General features: G+C 46.8%; 1 protein-coding gene across 4 annotated transcripts in view; it reads left to right on the plus strand.

Annotated features, from left to right (window-relative positions):
* The window catches only part of DEPTOR (DEP domain containing MTOR interacting protein), a 63,738-nt gene extending 45,462 nt beyond the window's left edge, over nt 1-18,276 (plus strand). For 3 of the 4 annotated variants that reach the window (XM_083622187.1, XM_083622189.1, XM_083622188.1), the window contains 3 exons: nt 2,194-2,264; nt 2,653-2,757; nt 15,765-18,276. In XM_083622187.1, the coding sequence (XP_083478313.1) occupies nt 2,194-2,264; nt 2,653-2,757; nt 15,765-15,893 (305 nt within the window). In that variant the 3' untranslated portion in view covers nt 15,894-18,276. Of the gene's footprint in view, nt 1-2,193; nt 2,265-2,652; nt 3,173-3,266; nt 4,025-4,330; nt 7,953-15,764 lie in introns of those variants that run through there. The other variant, XR_014549949.1, reaches the window with a different exon arrangement.
* The last annotated feature ends 225 nt before the right edge of the window (nt 18,277-18,501 follow it).

The raw sequence follows: 18,501 nt of genomic DNA on the forward strand, positions 1-18,501 counted from the left end.
GGAAGGGAATTATGTACCTTGTCAGCTTAGGCATATGACACCAGCTGCTCGACCGAGTGTTTTCACACCCCCACTGGTTGTGGCAACCAGCCCTAAATCGGCTGACAATCCAAGTTTTCTGACCCGCTTTAGCAACAGTTTATAGATCAATCTGTCATTCTTCTCCATTACGCAGAGAGAACAATGACAGCAGTGGCCGGCATGTGAAGACATTTACTTTATTCGAGCCGTTAATAAATGAGGTCAGCACAGGAAAGGGGATAGTAACGATGCGATCGTGCTGTTTGCTAAGAGGAATTAGGAATACTTCAGCTGTCGGTTCGTTTTCAACAAGCCCCTCTATGATAAGATGAAAACCATCGGCTTCCGAGCTTGTTTTCTTTCTAAGTTATTTCCTGAGCCTCTAGAAAGACAAAACATCCCCCCCTTTGTGCTCTTCCGACTGGTATTAAAAGGCGGAGGAGGGCGGTAAAGAAATATGCATTTTCCCATCCACACTGTTATCTGCTTTAAAGGGAGAACGAAATCCAAAGGGAATTCTCACGCTCTCCTTTCTCACTTCAGTCTTCCCTTCAATTACGTATAAATATACTTGGCGTGTTCTGAAGATGATTTCTGTAGCTCTGCAAAGGCATTAACCTGCGAATACGAGGGCTCCAACTCAAGTGAGCAGCGATAGGATTGAAGCCTTGCCCTGTGTACAACACGGTGCAGGCGTGCCTTCAGCAACTATAGGACAGCGCTTGTGACGTCACTCATGATTAATGGTGCAATTCCCTCTCCTTTCCCGCTCATCGTGGTTTTATTAAAAATTTATTTATCTGCGTTCTTTAGAATCCGGGCACGTCCTGGCTGCACAGTTAAGTGTGGGAGTGAACATGCTGGCCTCCGAAAAGTGAGCAAAAATCAGAAACTGTACCTGTCAGCGATGCTCTGCTGTTTTATATCTTGTGGCGGGGAAGTGTACCTAAAAGGAACACAAAAGCACATATTATTTATTTAGCAGTAAGCAGTCATTCCTTTATTGCCCACTACAATCCACCCTTGTACCAAGAAACAAGGGTGTAGCCTTCATTTTAGATCCAAAGATTAGATTGCAAGTGTTTAATTGAGGGAAAAGATCTTTGCGCAGATAGATAGATAGGTAAAATAGCTGAAAATAACACCAATGTATTTTACACCTGGCAACCCATGTGCCCCTTTGGTTCCATATAGTACATGGGTAAAAGGTAAAGGTAAAGGGACCCCTGTCTGGACCCAGTTCTCCACCCCTGGGCTAGGACCTGGGAGGCCAGGGTTCAGATCCTGCCGTAGCCGTGAAGCTCAGTGGCAAACCTGAGCTGATGTTGCCACACCATAAGATGAGAGGAGCCAAGCCTAGGATCCCATCCCGTAAAGGTAAAGGGACCTCTGACCATTAGGTCCAGTCACGGACAACTCTGGGGTTGCGGCGCTCATCTCGCTTTTTTGGCCGAGGGAGCCGGCGTACAGCTTCCGGGTCATGTGGCCAGCATGACTAAGCCGCTTCTGGTGAACCACAGCAGCGCACGGAAACGCCGTTTACCTTCCCGCTGGAGTGGTACCTGTTTATCTACTTGCACTTTGTGCTTTCGAACTGCTAGGTTGGCAGGAGCTGGGACTGAGCAACGGGAGCTCACTCCGTCGCAGGGATTCGAACCACCAACCTTCTGATTGGCAAGTCCTAGGCTCTATGGTTTAACCCACAGTGCCGCCTGCGTAGGCGAGTCTAAAAAGCCCGGGACACAAATTGTCACAGCCCTCCAGCAGCTGGGGAGGCTCATTTACAAGAAATAATGTATTTAGCATTAACTCTGGAAGTGTATACTTGATTCTGACCAAACTAAGCCTCCCTGATGTATATTGTGCTCTAGGAGACTGGAACCCAAAGAGAGCATTGGTTGCCAGGCGTGTTGGTGTGTTTTTCCAGCTCTCCTACCCCACCAATATTGCAGCAATAGTTTTTCATTTCAGCAGTATTTTGCTAATATTGTAGTGTTCCGTTGCTAATTAGAAGATTGGTTTTTGTTTTTTAATGTGGAAGCAACATAGGAGAATCACAACTGGATGACAATGTCGTTGACAATGTGAGTAAAGGAGACCTGGCGATTCCAGACTAAGCAATCCCTGCTCTTGTGAAAGTCTTTACTTAACATCCTCCTTGTGTATTTGCAGTATTGAAGAGACCAGTGACTCCTGATGAACTTCTGATGCCTGGGGCACCATATGCCAGGAGAACCTTCACAGTACGTCTCCAATTACCTCAATTATCTTCTGTTGTGTAGTGCACTTCATGACATTTTGATCCATTATTCAGACATAATAACGGATGCAAAAATAGATAAAGGAATATTTTCATTCGCATTTTGGTACAGTTTTGAGCCGAGGGTTTTTAATCACAAAATCTGAAGGACTGTGAAAACAGTGTTCCTCTTAGTCCAGGAAGTGTGTGAATCAGGCCAGCTTTCTTAAAATTGTGACTTGGTTTGCCTAAAATCCCTGAGCGACCCTAGAATCCGGTGAATCACAGTGGATTCACAAGAATGTGCTTGTGTTGTTTTGGCTTGCTATCAAAACAGCAACAAAGAGAATTGCTAAAGCATTCGTTGTCGCACCTTCTTGTTCCCTCTCAAGATTGTAGGCGATGCCGTCGGGTGGGGATTCGTGGTGCGTGGGAACAAGCCTTGCCACGTCCAAGCTGTGGATCCCAGCGGCCCAGCTGCTGCAGCAGGAATGAAGGTAATTTTAACGAATGCAGGTTAAGTACTTTAAAAAGGGGAGAGGGGATGTGTTGACATGATGTCGGGACTACTTCAGTTGTGACACTGCGCAACACAGCTCTATACACCTGGTGTGGGGACACACCCTCCAGGGTTCCTCTGATGAGAATCAGGACGCATGTCTTTTGCTGACATGCGCTTGTGGGAGCCAGCTGACTCGCGTGAAAGCGCAGCATCACAGCAAGCACCAGCTCGCCCTCTTCCCTGAGCTTGGCAGCCACACTGGAGAGGGAAACAGGCGGAGGAAGGAGGGGGCGGACTGCCCCGGGTGTCTTCGCTGAGGGGGGTGGCAATTGGCGCGCTGCCCGCCCACGACTCCCAAGCCTACCCCGAGCTGTCCGTGCACCCGAATGGCTATCCCGCGCCTCGAGAGGGCACCCTCCATGCTCTGCCCACCTCTGGAGCGCACCCACCCTGGACATATGCTCTGCCACTGGTGGGAAACAGGACATTCTGGGATCAAATCAGGAACTGGGATGGTTTCTGTAATTCCAGGACTGTCCCGGGGAAATCGGCACACTTGAAGCGTATGTAAGGATTTCCATGAGTAATTAGGTAAATGTAAAGGGACCATTAGGTCCAGTCGTGGCTGACTCTGGGGTTGTGGCGCTCATCTCGCTTTACTGGCCGAGGGAGCCAGCGTACAGCTTCCGGGTCATGTGGCCAGCATGACTAAGCTGCTTCTGGCGAACCAGAGCAGCTCACAGAAACGCCTTTTACCTTCCCGCTGGAGCGGTACCTATCTATCTACTTGCACTTTGACGTGCTTTCGAACTGCTAGGTTGGCAGGAGCAGGGACCGAGCAATGGGAGCTCACCCCATCGTGGGGATTCGAACCGCTGACCTTCTGATTGGCAAGTCCTAGGCTCTGTGGTTTAACCCGCAGCGCCACCTGTGTCCCCCACAGCGCCACTTGAGTAATTACATATGAACTATATACAGTGGTACCTCTGGTTGCGAACGGGATCTGTTCTGGCACCCCGTTCGCAACCTGAAAGGCACGCAACCCACGTCTGCGCACGCGCTGATTGAGATTCGCCGCTTCTGTGCATGCATGTGACGTCATTTTGTGCATGCGCGAGTGGTGAAACCCTGAAAAAACGCAATCTGAAAAAACGTATCATGAAGCAAACGTAACAAGAGGTATGACTGTAATTACATATTGCCATACAGGGACGTTGCTTTATGCTGACTCAGACCATTAGACTATCTCTCTGGGAGCCAGTGTGGTGTAGTGGTTAAGAGTGGTAGATTTGTAATCTGGGGAACCGGGTTCGCATCTCTGCTCCTCCACATGCAGCTGCTGGGTGACCTTGGGCTAGTCACACTTCTCTGAAGTCTCTCAGCCCCACTCACCTCACAGTGTTTGTTGTGGGGGAGGAAGGGAAAGGAGATTCTTAGCCACTTTGAGACTCCTTAGGGTAGTGATAAAGCGGGATATCAAATCCAAACTCCTCCTCCTCCTCCTCCTCCTCCTCCTCCTCCTCCTCCTCCTCCTCCTCTTCTTCTTCTTCTTCTTCTTCTTCTCTCAGTGCTATCTGTACTGCCTGACAGCAGCTCACCAGGGTCTTTTCTCAGTCCTGCCTTAAAGGTGTTGGGGACTCAACCTTCTGCATCCAAAGCAGATATTTTCCCACTGAGCTACAGCCCTTCCCCATCATTGCGTGTCACTATCTACGTGGGATCTTCACACTCCTTCCTGGGAGAAATGTATTCCTGTAGTAGTTTTAAGCTGGCCTAGGACATTGCCAGGTTTGCGTCTTCCTTTCCTGACGCGAGTCTCCTTTAGGCTTCTTTATGCTCAGCGCAACAGTAATAAGAGCTGGCAGCGAAGAAGAATCCGTCCTGCTCTAAGAAGCTTTGTCTGCCAGAATTGCTTGGAGCAACCAACCAAAAGAGACCAGACCAAGAAAACTTGGCGAAGAGGGAAAGGGCAAGAATTTGAAGAGCAGCCAAAGCTCAGCATTTTGCTTTCTAGAAGTGTCCTTGGCACCGAGGCAACACCCTCTTCCCTGCCTTGTTGAGATGTACCCAGAAGTCTACACATTTCTGGACGCTGGCTGCATGCTGCGGTTGTTTAGAAAACTTGCAGTCTTCGTTCCCTCCACGCTCCGCATGTTACGCTTCTCTCCTTTGCACCGTGTGGAGCAAACTCCTGGGGCAGGACTTTTGGCCCGCCGCTCCGCATGTGCACTCGAAGGCCTTTTGTTCCAGAAAGCTGTAAGGAAGATACACTTACAAAGCCAGCGCTGTGTCTTGCATTCCAGAAGACGACTTATTCAAAAGCCATCAATCTCAGTGGATTCCAAAGAGAGAGGCCTGAACCAAGCCTTTGTCACGACAAGGAAAATTGCCAGGATTTTAATTTCAAGCAAAATGAGTCTTCAGTCTGTCTGGAAGGCCTTCATTTATGATGTGTGCACGACTCTATAGTAGCCTAGTGGTGATAGAAATGTGCTCTGTACTTTCTCGGTGGGGTGGCTTTTCATAAGTATGAGAGCGAGTCTTTGGCATTGAAAGCAGATTCTGGATCCTTAGCAATCGCTGGCATTGCTCCTGCATAGCCCATCCTCTTCCCTTTCTGAGGGCGGCTCGTGGGCTATGTGGCCAGAGGAGTGAAAAAATCATGGCAGAAGGACAGCATTTGCCTTCTGCTGTTGGCAATGGAGTGGATCTACTGCTTCTTGCAGAAAGAAGTTCAGAGGAGGTTGGGCAGGTCTGGAAAGGCTCTTTGACTGTCTTCCCGCCAGGTCCTTGCAAGCTCTTTGAAGATAAGTCTGGTGAGAAGTGGAAAACTCTCTTTGTTTTCCTCTTTCACTTTACAGGGTTGGGCGTTATATCACAAGACTGAAACTGAAGTGGGGTAAATATTGACACAGCGATAACATTGTGATTGCAGCAAACACCAGCAACTCACTCCCTATGTTAAAGACACACCATGTAAAGATTGCACAGAAATAGACACGATAAGGCCTGCTGTCTGTTTCCAGCATGAAAACTGTGAAACCACCTGCTCAGGGTTTAGTTTTGGGCTATTTTAATCTCATTGTGTTGCTAAATATGGCAAATATACTAGCTGTACAATGAAAAACAGCACTGGTTCTTACTTTGGAGACAGAGCAGATCGTGTAAGCTGGGTGACACATCTCTCCTACTTTTTTGTTGTTGTCTGGGAGTTTGAACAAACATCAGCTGTTTTCCGATATGGTTTTACTCAATGGCTTTTCTTTAAATAATACGACAGGTGAAACAGAACTGGCATTGGTCTAGTATATAGCTGTCAACTTACAGTTTTGAAAATAAGGGACCAGCAGCCTTGAAATCAAGGGATCAGGAGCCAAAATAAGGGACCTGCAGCCTCACTTGTTCCAGGCACTCCAGTCTTCCTGTCCTCCTGCAGTCTGGTCAAACTCATGCTGGTAGCTTCGAGAACATTGTCCAACCAACTTTGTAACCAGAGGTTCAACTGAATAGAATCTGAATCACGTGCACCACAAGGCCTATGCAGCCTCAACTTAAGATGGCTCCCCGGCCTGGCTTTGCACTGCAAAGTTTGCAGCAGCACGTGCAACAAAATGGCGTCCAGGATTCAAAACCCCCCTCAGCTTGCATTAACTAGCCACACACAAGGCATGCAAGCTCCACCCCCCAGTCGTTCTTGGACTTCTTATTGGGTGAGCAACACAGCCAAACAACACAGTTGGAGCCTCCCTCCTGCCTGGCCGGCAGGGAGAGGAGCTGCTTCCTTTGAAATTTAAGGGACATCATTTAAGGGACATTTAAGGGACATCCATCAATAAGGGACAGCAGCGGGACCTGGCGCTAGAATAAGGGACTGTCCGTTCAAATAAGGGACACTTGACAGCTATGGTCTAGTAGCACCTTTGCAGCTGGTTTGAGGATCAAAGTGGAGCTTTGGCAGAAGTTCTGAGTCTGCGAATCGTATACACACCCCACACATTTAAGAAGCTCCAAAGAATCCTGCATCAGAGACAGAAACATCTGCTGAAGGGAAGTGCAGGTGGACTGTGGAAGATGGAAGAAGGATTGCTCACTTCTTTTCTCCACTGCTGCTTCGCCTTTCTAAATGGCACCCTCCCTCCATCACTTTTTTGATAATTAATGTCTCCAGATTTCTGCTGACTGTACAGTTTGGCTCTGAATTTCTTCTATCGGTTGTATTCTCTGCCAAGAGTATAATAGATTTCACCTGCTGTTACACTAGAGAATAAGCATAGCCGAAGAATCTTTATAAGTGTTCTTTGATATATAGCTATTAATCAGCAAAGTGCTACTGAATCATGTCCTTCCTCTGGTGACATCATATTCTTGCAAAGAAGCTGGCAGAAGGTGGGCTGGACGAGGTAACTGTTAGGTGGATTTGCAGCTGGTTAATGGACTGAACCCAAACTGTACTCGCTAAAGATTCCTTGTCATCCTGAAAAAAAGTTACAAGTGGGGTGCTGCAAGGTTCTGTCCTGGGTCATTGCTGTTTGTCTTTATAAACAACTTGGATGAAGGAATTGAGGGGATGCTCATCGAATTTGCAAACTGGGAGGGGCAGCTAATGCCACCTCATATTTACAGGACCGCCTCTCCTGGTATTCCTGCAGAGGACCTTAAGGTCCATGAATAATCACAGTTTACAGGTCCCGGGCCCTAAAAAAGTCAGATTATCCTCCACTAGGGCCAGGGCCTTCTCAGTGATGGCTCTGACCTGGTGGAATACTCTGTCCCATGAGACCAGGGCCCTGCATGATTTAACTTCCTTCTGCAGGGCCTGTAAGACAGAGCTATTTCACCTGGTTTTCATTTTGAACCTAGCCTGATCTTTTCTTCCCCTTCCTTCCCTCCCCCTCCCCTTTTTATGAAGTTTACACACTCTGGGATCCCACAGCTAATTCTTCCCTGGTCTCCTCGCTGGCCTAAATAGGACTAATTTAGCCAGCTAGCCCTGGTGATCATCTAATGTTCATTGGATGGATTTTCCCCCTAAATTGATTTTTGAATTCTGAATTTATTGTTATTCATGTTTTATACTGTATTTTATGCTGTTTTTTGTTGCATCAATTAAGTGTTTTAAATTTGCTGTTAGCTGCCCTTAGCCCAGTTTCTGAACCGGGAAGGGCGGGGTATAAATAAAAATTTATTACTATTTTATTATGTGGACCATAAAGAAGGCTGATCGTCGAAGAATTGATGCTTTTGAATTATGGTGCTGGAGGAGACTCTTGAGAGTCCCATGGACTGCAAGAAGATCAAACCTATCCATTCTGAAGGAAATCAGCCTTCAGTGCTCACTGGAAGGACAGATCGTGAAGCTGAGGCTCCAATACTTTGGCCACCTCATGAGAAGAGAAGACTCCCTGGAAAAGACCCTGATGTTGGGAAAGATGGAGGGCACAAGGAGAAGGGGACGACAGAGGACGAGATGGTTGGATAGTGTCTTCGAAGCTCCAAACATGAGTCTGACTAAACTGCGGGAGGCAGTGGAAGACAGAAGTGCCTGGCGTGCTCTGGTCCATGGGGTCACGAAGAGTCGGACACGACTAAACGACTAAACAACAACAACATTTTATTATGAAGTCAGGGGCATAGGGCGGGGGGTGCGGCTCTCCCCGGGTGTTGTCCCTGAGTGGGTGACCAAATGGCACACCGTGGGGGGCAGCACTTACCGCGGGGCCTGGCCTGCAGCACACCCGAACCACGCATCTCTCCTGGGAGCGATGCGGTGGCTCGGGGCCCTGCGCTGTGCAAAACAGCAGCGTGCGGCTTGCATCTGCCAGGCAGACACTGTGGGCAGCTTGCCGCAGTGCCCCCCCCGGGTGCAGATCACAGCAGCGCCCCCGTATGTGGATCACAGCGGCGCCCCCCTTTTTAAAAAAGACACCTTAAAAAGCATAACAATTCTGATAAACCCACCATTTTGGCTTGCTTATGTCAAACCAACAGGACTGTTACTAGCCACTTATCTTTTTCGGTTTAGTTTTAAACAAGGACTATCTAGAGGCTACAATACTTTTTCTAAAAGTTTTTGTAAGAAGATGCTTGCAGAGCCATTTAGATTAGGAATGCATAAGATACGAAGCCATGTCAGGCTCTTTGTCGTCATGAGTTCTGGGAGCCGCAACAGCCGTATCTATTCAAATTGCAGCGAAGCCACTCTGAGTGCATATGCCAGCGCAGAAACAGTGCTGCGCTTATGTGTTAATTCAGCTCGTAAATTCCTGCCTGGGCCACAGCCCAATTACAGATGCATCGTGTTGCCAGACTGCACAGCTGAGACCTTTTGCCCTTTCGGAGCATTTGCTGACTACTTAAAATAGCCCTTGGCCAACAGCTTTTGCTGCAACGGTGAAAAATACTCGGAGTCGAGCGTGGATTTCATGCTCTTTATTCAGCTCATAGTAGTGAGGAATGGAAGTTTCCCCGAACTGTCTGCTTTATATACATTAATTACACAATGGGCCACACGTGATTGGCTAATTCTGGGATTCTCCTGTAGGCCAATCAGGTTGCAGATTCACTTCTACCTGGAGTTGGATTGGGTGGCTCCTGCAGACCAATCAGACTGCTGCATTCTGAATCCTATTGTTCTAGGACCAATCAGACTGCTGCAATTTGGATCCTATTCAACTCAGTACATAACAAACGGGAAGACAATTTGGACACTGGAAGTTTGGGAAGAGTGTTGTTCTCATGCAGAAACTTAATAGCGTTGTAGACAACCCCGGTTTCTTTGGCCCTGCTGTGGCTCAGGTTGCCACCTCTTGTTTCCTGAAGTCCTGCTATGCCAGGCAAAAATTCTACTGGTATAGCTTTACCCACCATGTTAGATGCAGTGATAGGGAGAATTTCACCTGTTCCCTTTCTACATGCAGGTGTTCAGCCCTCAGGAGAATCAGCAATACAAAGGTTGAAAATGTACCTTGTGTGGAGGTCCACCTGTTGGGCTTCTGTCAAAGAGGTAGAAGGATACATGATGTGCTGCATGTAGTGGTGGCTCTGAACTGATGGTGGATAAGCAGAATCATAGCGTTGGAAGGGACCCCAAGGTCATCTAGCCCAGCCCCCCTGCAGTGCAGATCTTGAGGTTGGAGCAAATAACTCAATGAGAATAGCAACACAGTGTGAATCGGTTATGAAGCAAAAGGGAAATTACCTGCTGCAGCTTATTGAAAAGGAACCGGAAGCTTAATTATTTATTACAATTATTTCAGGGTTAGTCTTATCATAAACTGTGGGTGTTGTTAATGCCCACTGGAAAACAGAAATGAACTAGTTTGCATGAAATGGATGCTGTGATCCATTTGGGTCTTCCCACCCGCTACATTCACATGTGCAGGAAATGAAAACAACAATTCTCGTTGTCATTTCTCTGAAAAAAAAAACCCCCAAAGACTAACCATTACACCGTCAAATTTACAACCTGTGCATTAAATTAGGTCAACAAGTTTACGGCTCATGTTCTGCTTAGCTGACATATTTACTTTCCCAAATTGTTAACTTGGAAATCAATGTCGGCGAACTTCAAGGAGCCTTACTCAGTGGCGTAGCGTGGGTTGTCAGGACCCGGGGCAAGGCAAGTAATTTGCTCCCCTAACCCGTGGATTTGTGCCCCTAACCCTAACCCCCAGATGTTGCGCCCGGTGTGGCCGGCCCCCCCTGCACCCCCGACGCTACGCCACTGGCCTTACTGTTCTAATCTGAAAAACTCTTGTTTGGCGTCATATCAATTAACTAAACAATAGTATTAACAAAATTGCTTGATCTTTAAAGTAGAAAGTGCCAGGCTTAGTTCTCTGCTTAGAACTGGTGTCCTCTGACCTGTAAATCTTCCCTTGTAATCCCAGATGTGTGGGTCCTGTTGTGACTGTTTAGTGTATGGGGGGAGGCATTTTTCACATGCTTAAAGGCACCCTCGCCTTTAGGATTATTTAATTAGGCTTTTTACATTGAAATGAAATTCTGGGGCGTCAGAAGTTTGCACTGGTTACCTGCAATATCCAGGAAGGACCATGAAGCGGTGAGCTTTTCAACAGGTTACAGTGGTATCTTGGGTTAGAGACTCTTCAGGTTACAGACGCTTCAGGTTACAGACTCCGCTAACCTAGAAATAGTACCTCGGGTTAAGAACTTTGCTTCAGGATGAGAACAGAAATTGTGCGGTGGCGGCAGTGGGAGGCCCCATTAGCTAAAGTGGGACCTCAGGTTAAGAACAGTTTCAGGTTAAGAACGGACCTCCAGAACGAATTAAGTTCTTAACCCGAGGTACCACTGTAGTTGGATCTTTCCCTCAGCTGAAGGAGTGGCAAACCTCAGGAGGAGAGGGCAGATGCTAGGCTGATGGGGTAAGAGCAACTATTGTAATGGGAGCGTGTGAAATCCTCATTGCAGGATATCTTGAGCCTGGGAGCTCAGGTAAACTCATCAGATCCTTTGAAGTCTATGCATTGAGTAAGGACATTCCTGAGTTATCTTCCGAATCTGCTCCTCCAGGAGAAACCGTTGGTCCGGTCTGGTATGTATGTGAGCTCCCAGATGCTTGATGCTCTGGGAGGGAGAGAGGCAGCAGTTCTGGAGATTTATCAGAAAGCCGTGACTCATGGCACATGACGGCTAGATCCCAAGGCGCCCTGCAAAGAATGGTGCTCAGATAGGCATAGTAGCCACCTGTCATGTGCTTCCGATGAAGCTTTGTTTAAAGGTAAAGGTACCCCCCTGACCGTTAGGTCCAGTCACAGATGAATCTGGGGTTGCCTGCTCATCTTGCTCTATAGGCTGAGTGAGCCAACGTTTGTCCGCAAACAGCTTCTGGGTCATGTGGCCAGCATGACTAAGCCGCTTCTGGCGAACCAGAGCAGCACACGGAAACACCGTTTACCTTCCCGCCGGAGTGGTACCTATTTATCTACATGCACTGGTGTGCTTTTGAACTGCTAGGTTGGCAGGAGCTGGGACCGAGCAACGGGAGCTCATCCGTCACGGAGATTAGAACCGCCGACCTTCCGATCGGCAAGTCCTAGGCTCTGTGGTTTAGACCACAGCGCCACCCGCATCCCACCCGAAGCTTCGTTTAGGCAAGTTCTAAACATCCAGCCCTACCCACCCTATACAGGTGGCTGAATACGGACTTGACCTCCAGCGTTTGGTTTGTGCCACGTTTGTTCAGAGGGATTACTTCTTCATCGCTTCTTTCTTAGGCTGTCTTCTTGCCTTTGTCCACCTGTACTTCTCTGCCTGCTCTGTCTCTGGCTCAGATATGGTCAGAACAGGAGGCGGAAAGTCAGGCCAGTGGGGGTGTTGTCCCACGGTTTATTGGATGTTTCCTCCATGCCCCTGTTGAGAATGTTCATGGTAAATAACCATTGTTTTGTTCTAACCTGTCTATGCATATTCCCTCCCCATTTGGCACTCCAACATTGCCTTGACTCAGCAAACTGGATGCAAACTGTAGACATTTTAGCTCTCAGCGCAGCTTTCCTACAAACAGGCTGCTTTCTCTCTCCTTTTGCCAAAGCAGTAAGCACTCGGCGATGGGTTTTATCTGAATGAAAATAGCACCTCGGGACAGGAATAATAATACAGGAGTTTGTTTATTTCTCCTTAGACAAAGTTGTTTTTTCTCACCTCCACAAATTGAAACCTGGTTTGCAGCAAGCGTTCTGCAGAAAGTCTCGAACATGACACTAGGCATGTTTTGAGCCTTAAAGGCTGAAAGCGAATGCCAGTTCTCTGGAGATGCAATCTTGTGTTTATGCAAGAGCTGGATTGCTGCCTGCACCCACACCACCCACTCTTTTTAGCCAATGGCGCACTAGCTAGACATACTCACATACACAGTAAAATGTAGTGTGCAGAAAAAGATTCCTCCTAAGGGTGGATGTTAAAGGAATGGGGAGCAAAATATGTTACTGGTGTAGAGCATGGTAAATGAGCCCCTGTCTGCAGAAAGTTTCACTCTGAAGATGAGGAAGAAGGAAGGAGTTCTCTGCAGACTAATCAGATTAGACCTTTGGCACACACAAAAAAGGTTTATACGATGCTTTAGACAAGGATATAAGCCTCTTTCACATATTACTTACAAGAGAGTGGGGCCATGCTCCTGCCCCACTTATTTATTTATTGCTTTAGGATCCACACTTTGAGAACTATGGTCAACAAAGTGGTATCACAACAGATATAAAATGTAATTGAGATTCAAATGGGCTCTAGTAATTTTAAAACAGCCATTTCCTGACTTTAAAAGCCTAACAACCCACACAGGAAAGCAAAGGCCTTAGGGAAGAGAGAGGCCTTCAAGGCCTAGGCAGCTATGGATGAGCCCTGTGGGGCCACCACCAAAAAGGCCCTGTTAGCAGTGGCACCCACCCATCCACAGCCACATCTCTTCTTCACTGGCAGACACTTCAATTGAGACCCTCTGATGTCAATCTCAGGGTCCTAGCAGACTGATCTGGAGAAACAGGGAAGATCATGTTAGTATTTCACGCAGCCGATGCTGCAAATGTGACTGGTGTGAATCACACGCCTGTCTGAGAAGACTGTGGGAACGGAAGACAGCCTTATCTCTCTTCCGCTGTGTGTACTTTGTAACGTACTTTCACTTTTTTGTGTTTTCTCGGAGCTGAGGAGAACGGTCACCATTATGCCGTAGTCTGTATATAGTGTGTAAATAAATAGTAGTTTAGATCTACGATGTCTCGCTCTTCTTGCTGTTATGCCAGAAAATTAGTGTGCATATATCAAGCTGATACAGTGGTACCTTGGGTTACATACGCTTCAGGTTACAGACGCTTCAGGTTACAGACTCCGCTAACCCAGAAATAGCACCTCGGGTTAAGAACTTTGCTTCAGGATGAGAACAGAAATTGTGCTCCGGCGGTAGCAGGAGGCCCCATTAGCTAAAGTGGTCTTCAGGTTAAGAACAGTTTCAGGTTAAGAACGGACCTCTGGAACGAATTAAGTACTTAACCCGAGGTACCACTGTATACGATGCTGAGCTTCCTGGAGAAGAAGGGAGATGCCTTTTCCAGTGCTGCGCACATTGGAGGATGCTCGGAGTTCTGGGGGTTTGCAGGCGACCCCAGGGCGTTTCCCAACAGATCATGTCCAGCACTTCGAATTGAGCCCAGGAACATATCTGCAATGAGCACAAACAGGTGCAAATTGGCATAATATGTTCCAACTACCTGGCGTCCAGAGTGGAGTCCCTACGGTGATTGGATGGTGCCTTGCATGCCTCCTTCTGGAAACTCCTGCTAAAGGGGTTCCCAGTGTATTGTTCTGCTTTCCTTTGCACCACGTCGGCAAGGCCAAGAGTGGAGCCTTGTCATCTGGACAGCCCAGGACCTACTTACACACTGCACAGCTTTGCGCCAACAAAAACAACATGGGAGGCAGCATTCACGAATTGCTGGTCTCTGCAGCCACAGCAGGCGCTGTGATTCTCCAGCATTCTGACTTCACCCCTGGAAGCACACTCCATTGTCTCTCAAGACAGATGGGTGCCAACAACAAACTGGCATCAATTAGCAGCCAATATTTTTCTCCAGTTGATGTTTCTGGGCAACCCTTGTCAGCCACACTGCCTGATACTGCCTCCAGAGAACCACAAATTAGTGTGTTTATTTGTGAAATAGCCGTGGTGTGCCTTGTTTCTCCATCCTTTCCCCACTCACTGTAGCAGTAATTTTTTAATATAAATTTAGTAAATAAAATAAGGAGTCAGATTTTTAACAAGTTGGAGGGAAGGGCGGGCCAGTGGAAGATGGGACCAGTGGAAGAACAGGGCAGGAGAAGCTGCAGTACTTAAAATTTGCAGAACTAATAACACCACCCTGATATTTTGTGAGATGCTGGTATTTAGTTATTCATTCATTCATTAATGAACCTTTGATAGGAAATGCACAGCACCCCAGAATTGCAAGCTGACCATTGTGTTGGAGAGGAAGACGTTAAAAATAATATATTTTTTGTTGGCCTTGAGGTTTTCTACAGCTCGTTCTAATAAGGGCCCCCCCGGGAATAACCAAGGCGGTGGGAATTGCTTCCTTGTTGCATGTAATGGGAAATCAGCGTCAGGTTTATAGAGGTTTGTTCAGGTTCCACAGTCAGTATCTTTGAAGCTTCTCCGATGGAAGTGCTGGCGTTCTGCTGAATTGTAATAAGGTTGTGTCCGATTCCTCCCTTTCTCCAGCTGACTTGTTGTACAAGAAAATAACCAGGTGCCCTTGTTGACAGTAGTTCATGCTGACATTGGTGACTATCGGTTGGCTCACTGTAATGATTTATTATTATTATTATTATTATTATTATTATTATTATTATTATTATTATTATTTATACCCTGCCCATCTGGCTAGGTTTCCCCAGCCACTCTGGGCGGCTCCCAACCAAATATTAAAAAGTTATGGGTTAAGATTTGCCCAAAAGCTTTGTAAAATTAAGTACTTTGGGTTTGTTCCAGTTAAATGATGCAATGCTGCAGCCTTGCCCTTGCCAAGGCCTTCCATGTTCCTAGCCTTTGTTTCGTTTCATTTTATTGCCATTATGAACTCTCATGCTTAGCACATTGAGCTTATTAACAATTTTCAGAGGGGTAGCCCATGTTACCCCATGGCAGCAGAAAGAATCTTGTGGCACTATGTAGACTAACAAATTTATTATGGAGCATAAGCTTTCTTTTTTTAAAAAAACCATAGGAGCGAAAGTTTAAATTCACAGGGTTCTTTGAGTAAGCAGTGTATCAGATTAAATGGCGTGTAATGTTAATGGGTTTAAAATGGCCAGAAGCGCTTGGGATTTAAGATTACGGCAGACGTTTTGTTGACATGGTTCATCCCGCATTGTCTGTGAGTTTTGAAGTGTTTTCTGCTGCATTTGGTGTTGGGCCCCGGAGCAGAATGTGTTGCCTTTGCCCAACATTATGAGCATCATTGCCTCTTTCTCCCCCATTTCTTTTAGGTCTGCCAGTTTGTGGTTTCGGTGAATGGGCTGAACGTCCTCCATGCAGACTACAGGACAGTGAGCAACCTCATCCTGACTGGTCCTCGAACCATCGTCATGGAAGTGATGGAGGAGATAGAGCCTTGAGGAGGACACTTGGAGATGAGGACATATACCTTGTCCAAGACAATTATCCTGCCTTCGAAGTACTTTCCTCCCTCCCCTCCACCCCCAGTTTACCAGTAATAAATACTTGGGTGGATACGCTCTTCAGCCAATGTTTGTACCCATGGTACTGATGTGCAGACTCACCTGCGCTATGCTGTGGGCCAACTGCATATCCGGGATGTAGCCATACAGATGGATGTGGTACCAACAGAAGGGTCAGAATCATGTCAGGAATCGCATCCTTGCAGGTTTCCCCAATGCTATGCCGCTCCTCTTTTCCTTCACAATTTTATTTCTGCGATGGAGCTGCCGCTGAGATCATCTGAAGGACTGTCACCTTGGGAATTGGGCGGCATCGTATATTTTCATTCGCACTTGTTATCGGAACTGTAATGTGCCAATTGAAAGCATTGCCAGGTGGTGTGTGTGCATTACTTCAGGATGCTGTAGCAGAACATCAAATTCTAATAAATTAAAAGGAGGTGTAAAGGTAAAGGGACCCCTGACCATTAGGTCCAGTTGTGACCGACTCTGGGGTTGCGGCGCTCATCTCACTTTACTGGCCAAGGGAGCCGGCGTACAGCTTCCGGGTCATGTGGTCAGCATGACTAAGTCACTTCTGGCGAACCAGAGCAGCGCACGGAAACACCGTTTACCTTCCTGCCGGAGCAGTACCTATTTATCTACTTGCCCTTTGATGTGCTTTTGAACTGCTAGGTTGGCAGGAGCAGGGACCGAGCAATGGGAGCTCACCCGTCGCAGGGATTCGAACCGCCGACCTTCTGATCGGCAAGTCCTAGGCTCTGTGGTTTAACCCACAGCGCCATACAGCAAATGTGGCCTAAGTGAACAATTTGGATACACCCCGTGCATTTTTCTGGTATTGTTAAGTCTTAAGTTGCAGAATTGTCGAGTTTGAAGGGACCCGAGGGTCATCTAGTCCAACAACCTGCAACGCAGGAAACATTTGCCCAATGTGGGGCCTTGAACCCACGTCCCAAGAGTCCCACGCTCTATCCACTGAGCATTTTTCAGTGACTGAGCACATGATTTGCATGTAGAAGGTCCCAGACTCAACTCTTGGCGGCTACAGCCAAGCAAGTAGCAATGAGAAAAGCTTCTGGCAGAGACCCTGGAGATCCACTGCGAGGATCTGGGTTTTGCATCTCTCCTCAAGCTTCCTGGGCAAGTCACTATCTCTCATCCTAGCCCATGTGTGGCTAGAATGAGATAACTCCCTTGCGTGTTACCCTGAGCTCTGGAGAAGTGGCAGGATGTAAATCTGAGCAAATAAAATATTTCTCAGTCTCGATGCCGCATCTTAAAAATAACGATCTACCTCCCGGGATTGTGGTGAATGTAAAAATCCTTCAAACTCGTGCATTAACTGAGCTTTCACAGGCCGTATAGTTCCTTGAAAAGTGTGGCTTTAATAGCACAGCGATAACTTACAGTATGATGCTCAGTGGCTTACAAGAGCCTATTACGTATACAGTTTGGGTGGAATGACTGGATCTGAGAGGCTTTGTTTAGCCTCGTTTTCGAAACGCTAAAAATAGAGGAAGCTGCAGCCATACCTGCATTAAAATGTGCTTCTCTCACTGTTGAGTAATATGCGCTTGCTTTTAAAAGAGCAGAGCTTTCACTTTTTGTAAACTCACATCCGAATCATTGTTTTGAAGAATGCTGAATGAACTACGTCAAACCACGGATCCAATCCTACCTTAGAGCCAATTTTGCAAAATATTAAGGGGGTTAGGCAACAGGATTTGGGGGTTGTTGAAGGTAGTTGGGGGGGGAATGAATTATTTCTCATGATGTGGACTTCTGCTGCAATAAGCAGGTTTTTCACATTAGATCTAAATCCAAAATATTGTCTATTTTCAGCATAAATTCAGATTCACAGACCATGATGAAGCCCCTAGATTGAAATGTCTGAATCCCCCTTTTAAAACCCAATTCCTGGTTGAAGCTTTTAGAAAGCGGTGTGTGTGAATGTGTGTGTTTAAAATTTGGCAGCGTATCTTCAATAGCAAAATTCAAACACTTAATACTTGTACTTGACCCTTTCAAATGTGACTTTAGAGAAATTCACTCCTGTTTGTGCAGGGAAAATGCACATTTGGATATAGGCTTGCTTTGAGCTATGGTAAAATGTGATAAATTTTGAAAGAGGGGGAAATATTTGCGCCAGCTTTGTAATTTCTCGCTCCGATGAGGAAAGGTGTGCCATAATTTTTTTGAATGTATACATATTTATATGTTTTCCACAAGACCGTGTAAGCTATACATAGCAAAGGTATTCTGGTACTGTTCGATTTATATATGTCAGCTGAGTTTTTGAATAAACCTTTTTGAAAAACGTGATTTGTTTGTGGCCACGTGCAAAAGAAAATGTTACTATCTCGGCGTTCTTCTCCAGGAAAGGAGATCTTTGACTCATGGGCCAAACTTGGCACACCGGGACATTGGGGGCAACCCACACCCTTTGCAAGCCACACCCTGTGGGGCAGGATTCGGCCAAAAAGGGTTTTGCAGATGCCTATTGTCAGGAGCTTCTGAAGCATTGTGCAAAGCAGGGTTGACC

Source organism: Podarcis filfolensis (genome assembly GCF_964270895.1).
Source record: "Podarcis filfolensis genome assembly, chromosome: 7".
NCBI lineage: Eukaryota > Metazoa > Chordata > Lepidosauria > Squamata > Lacertidae > Podarcis > Podarcis filfolensis.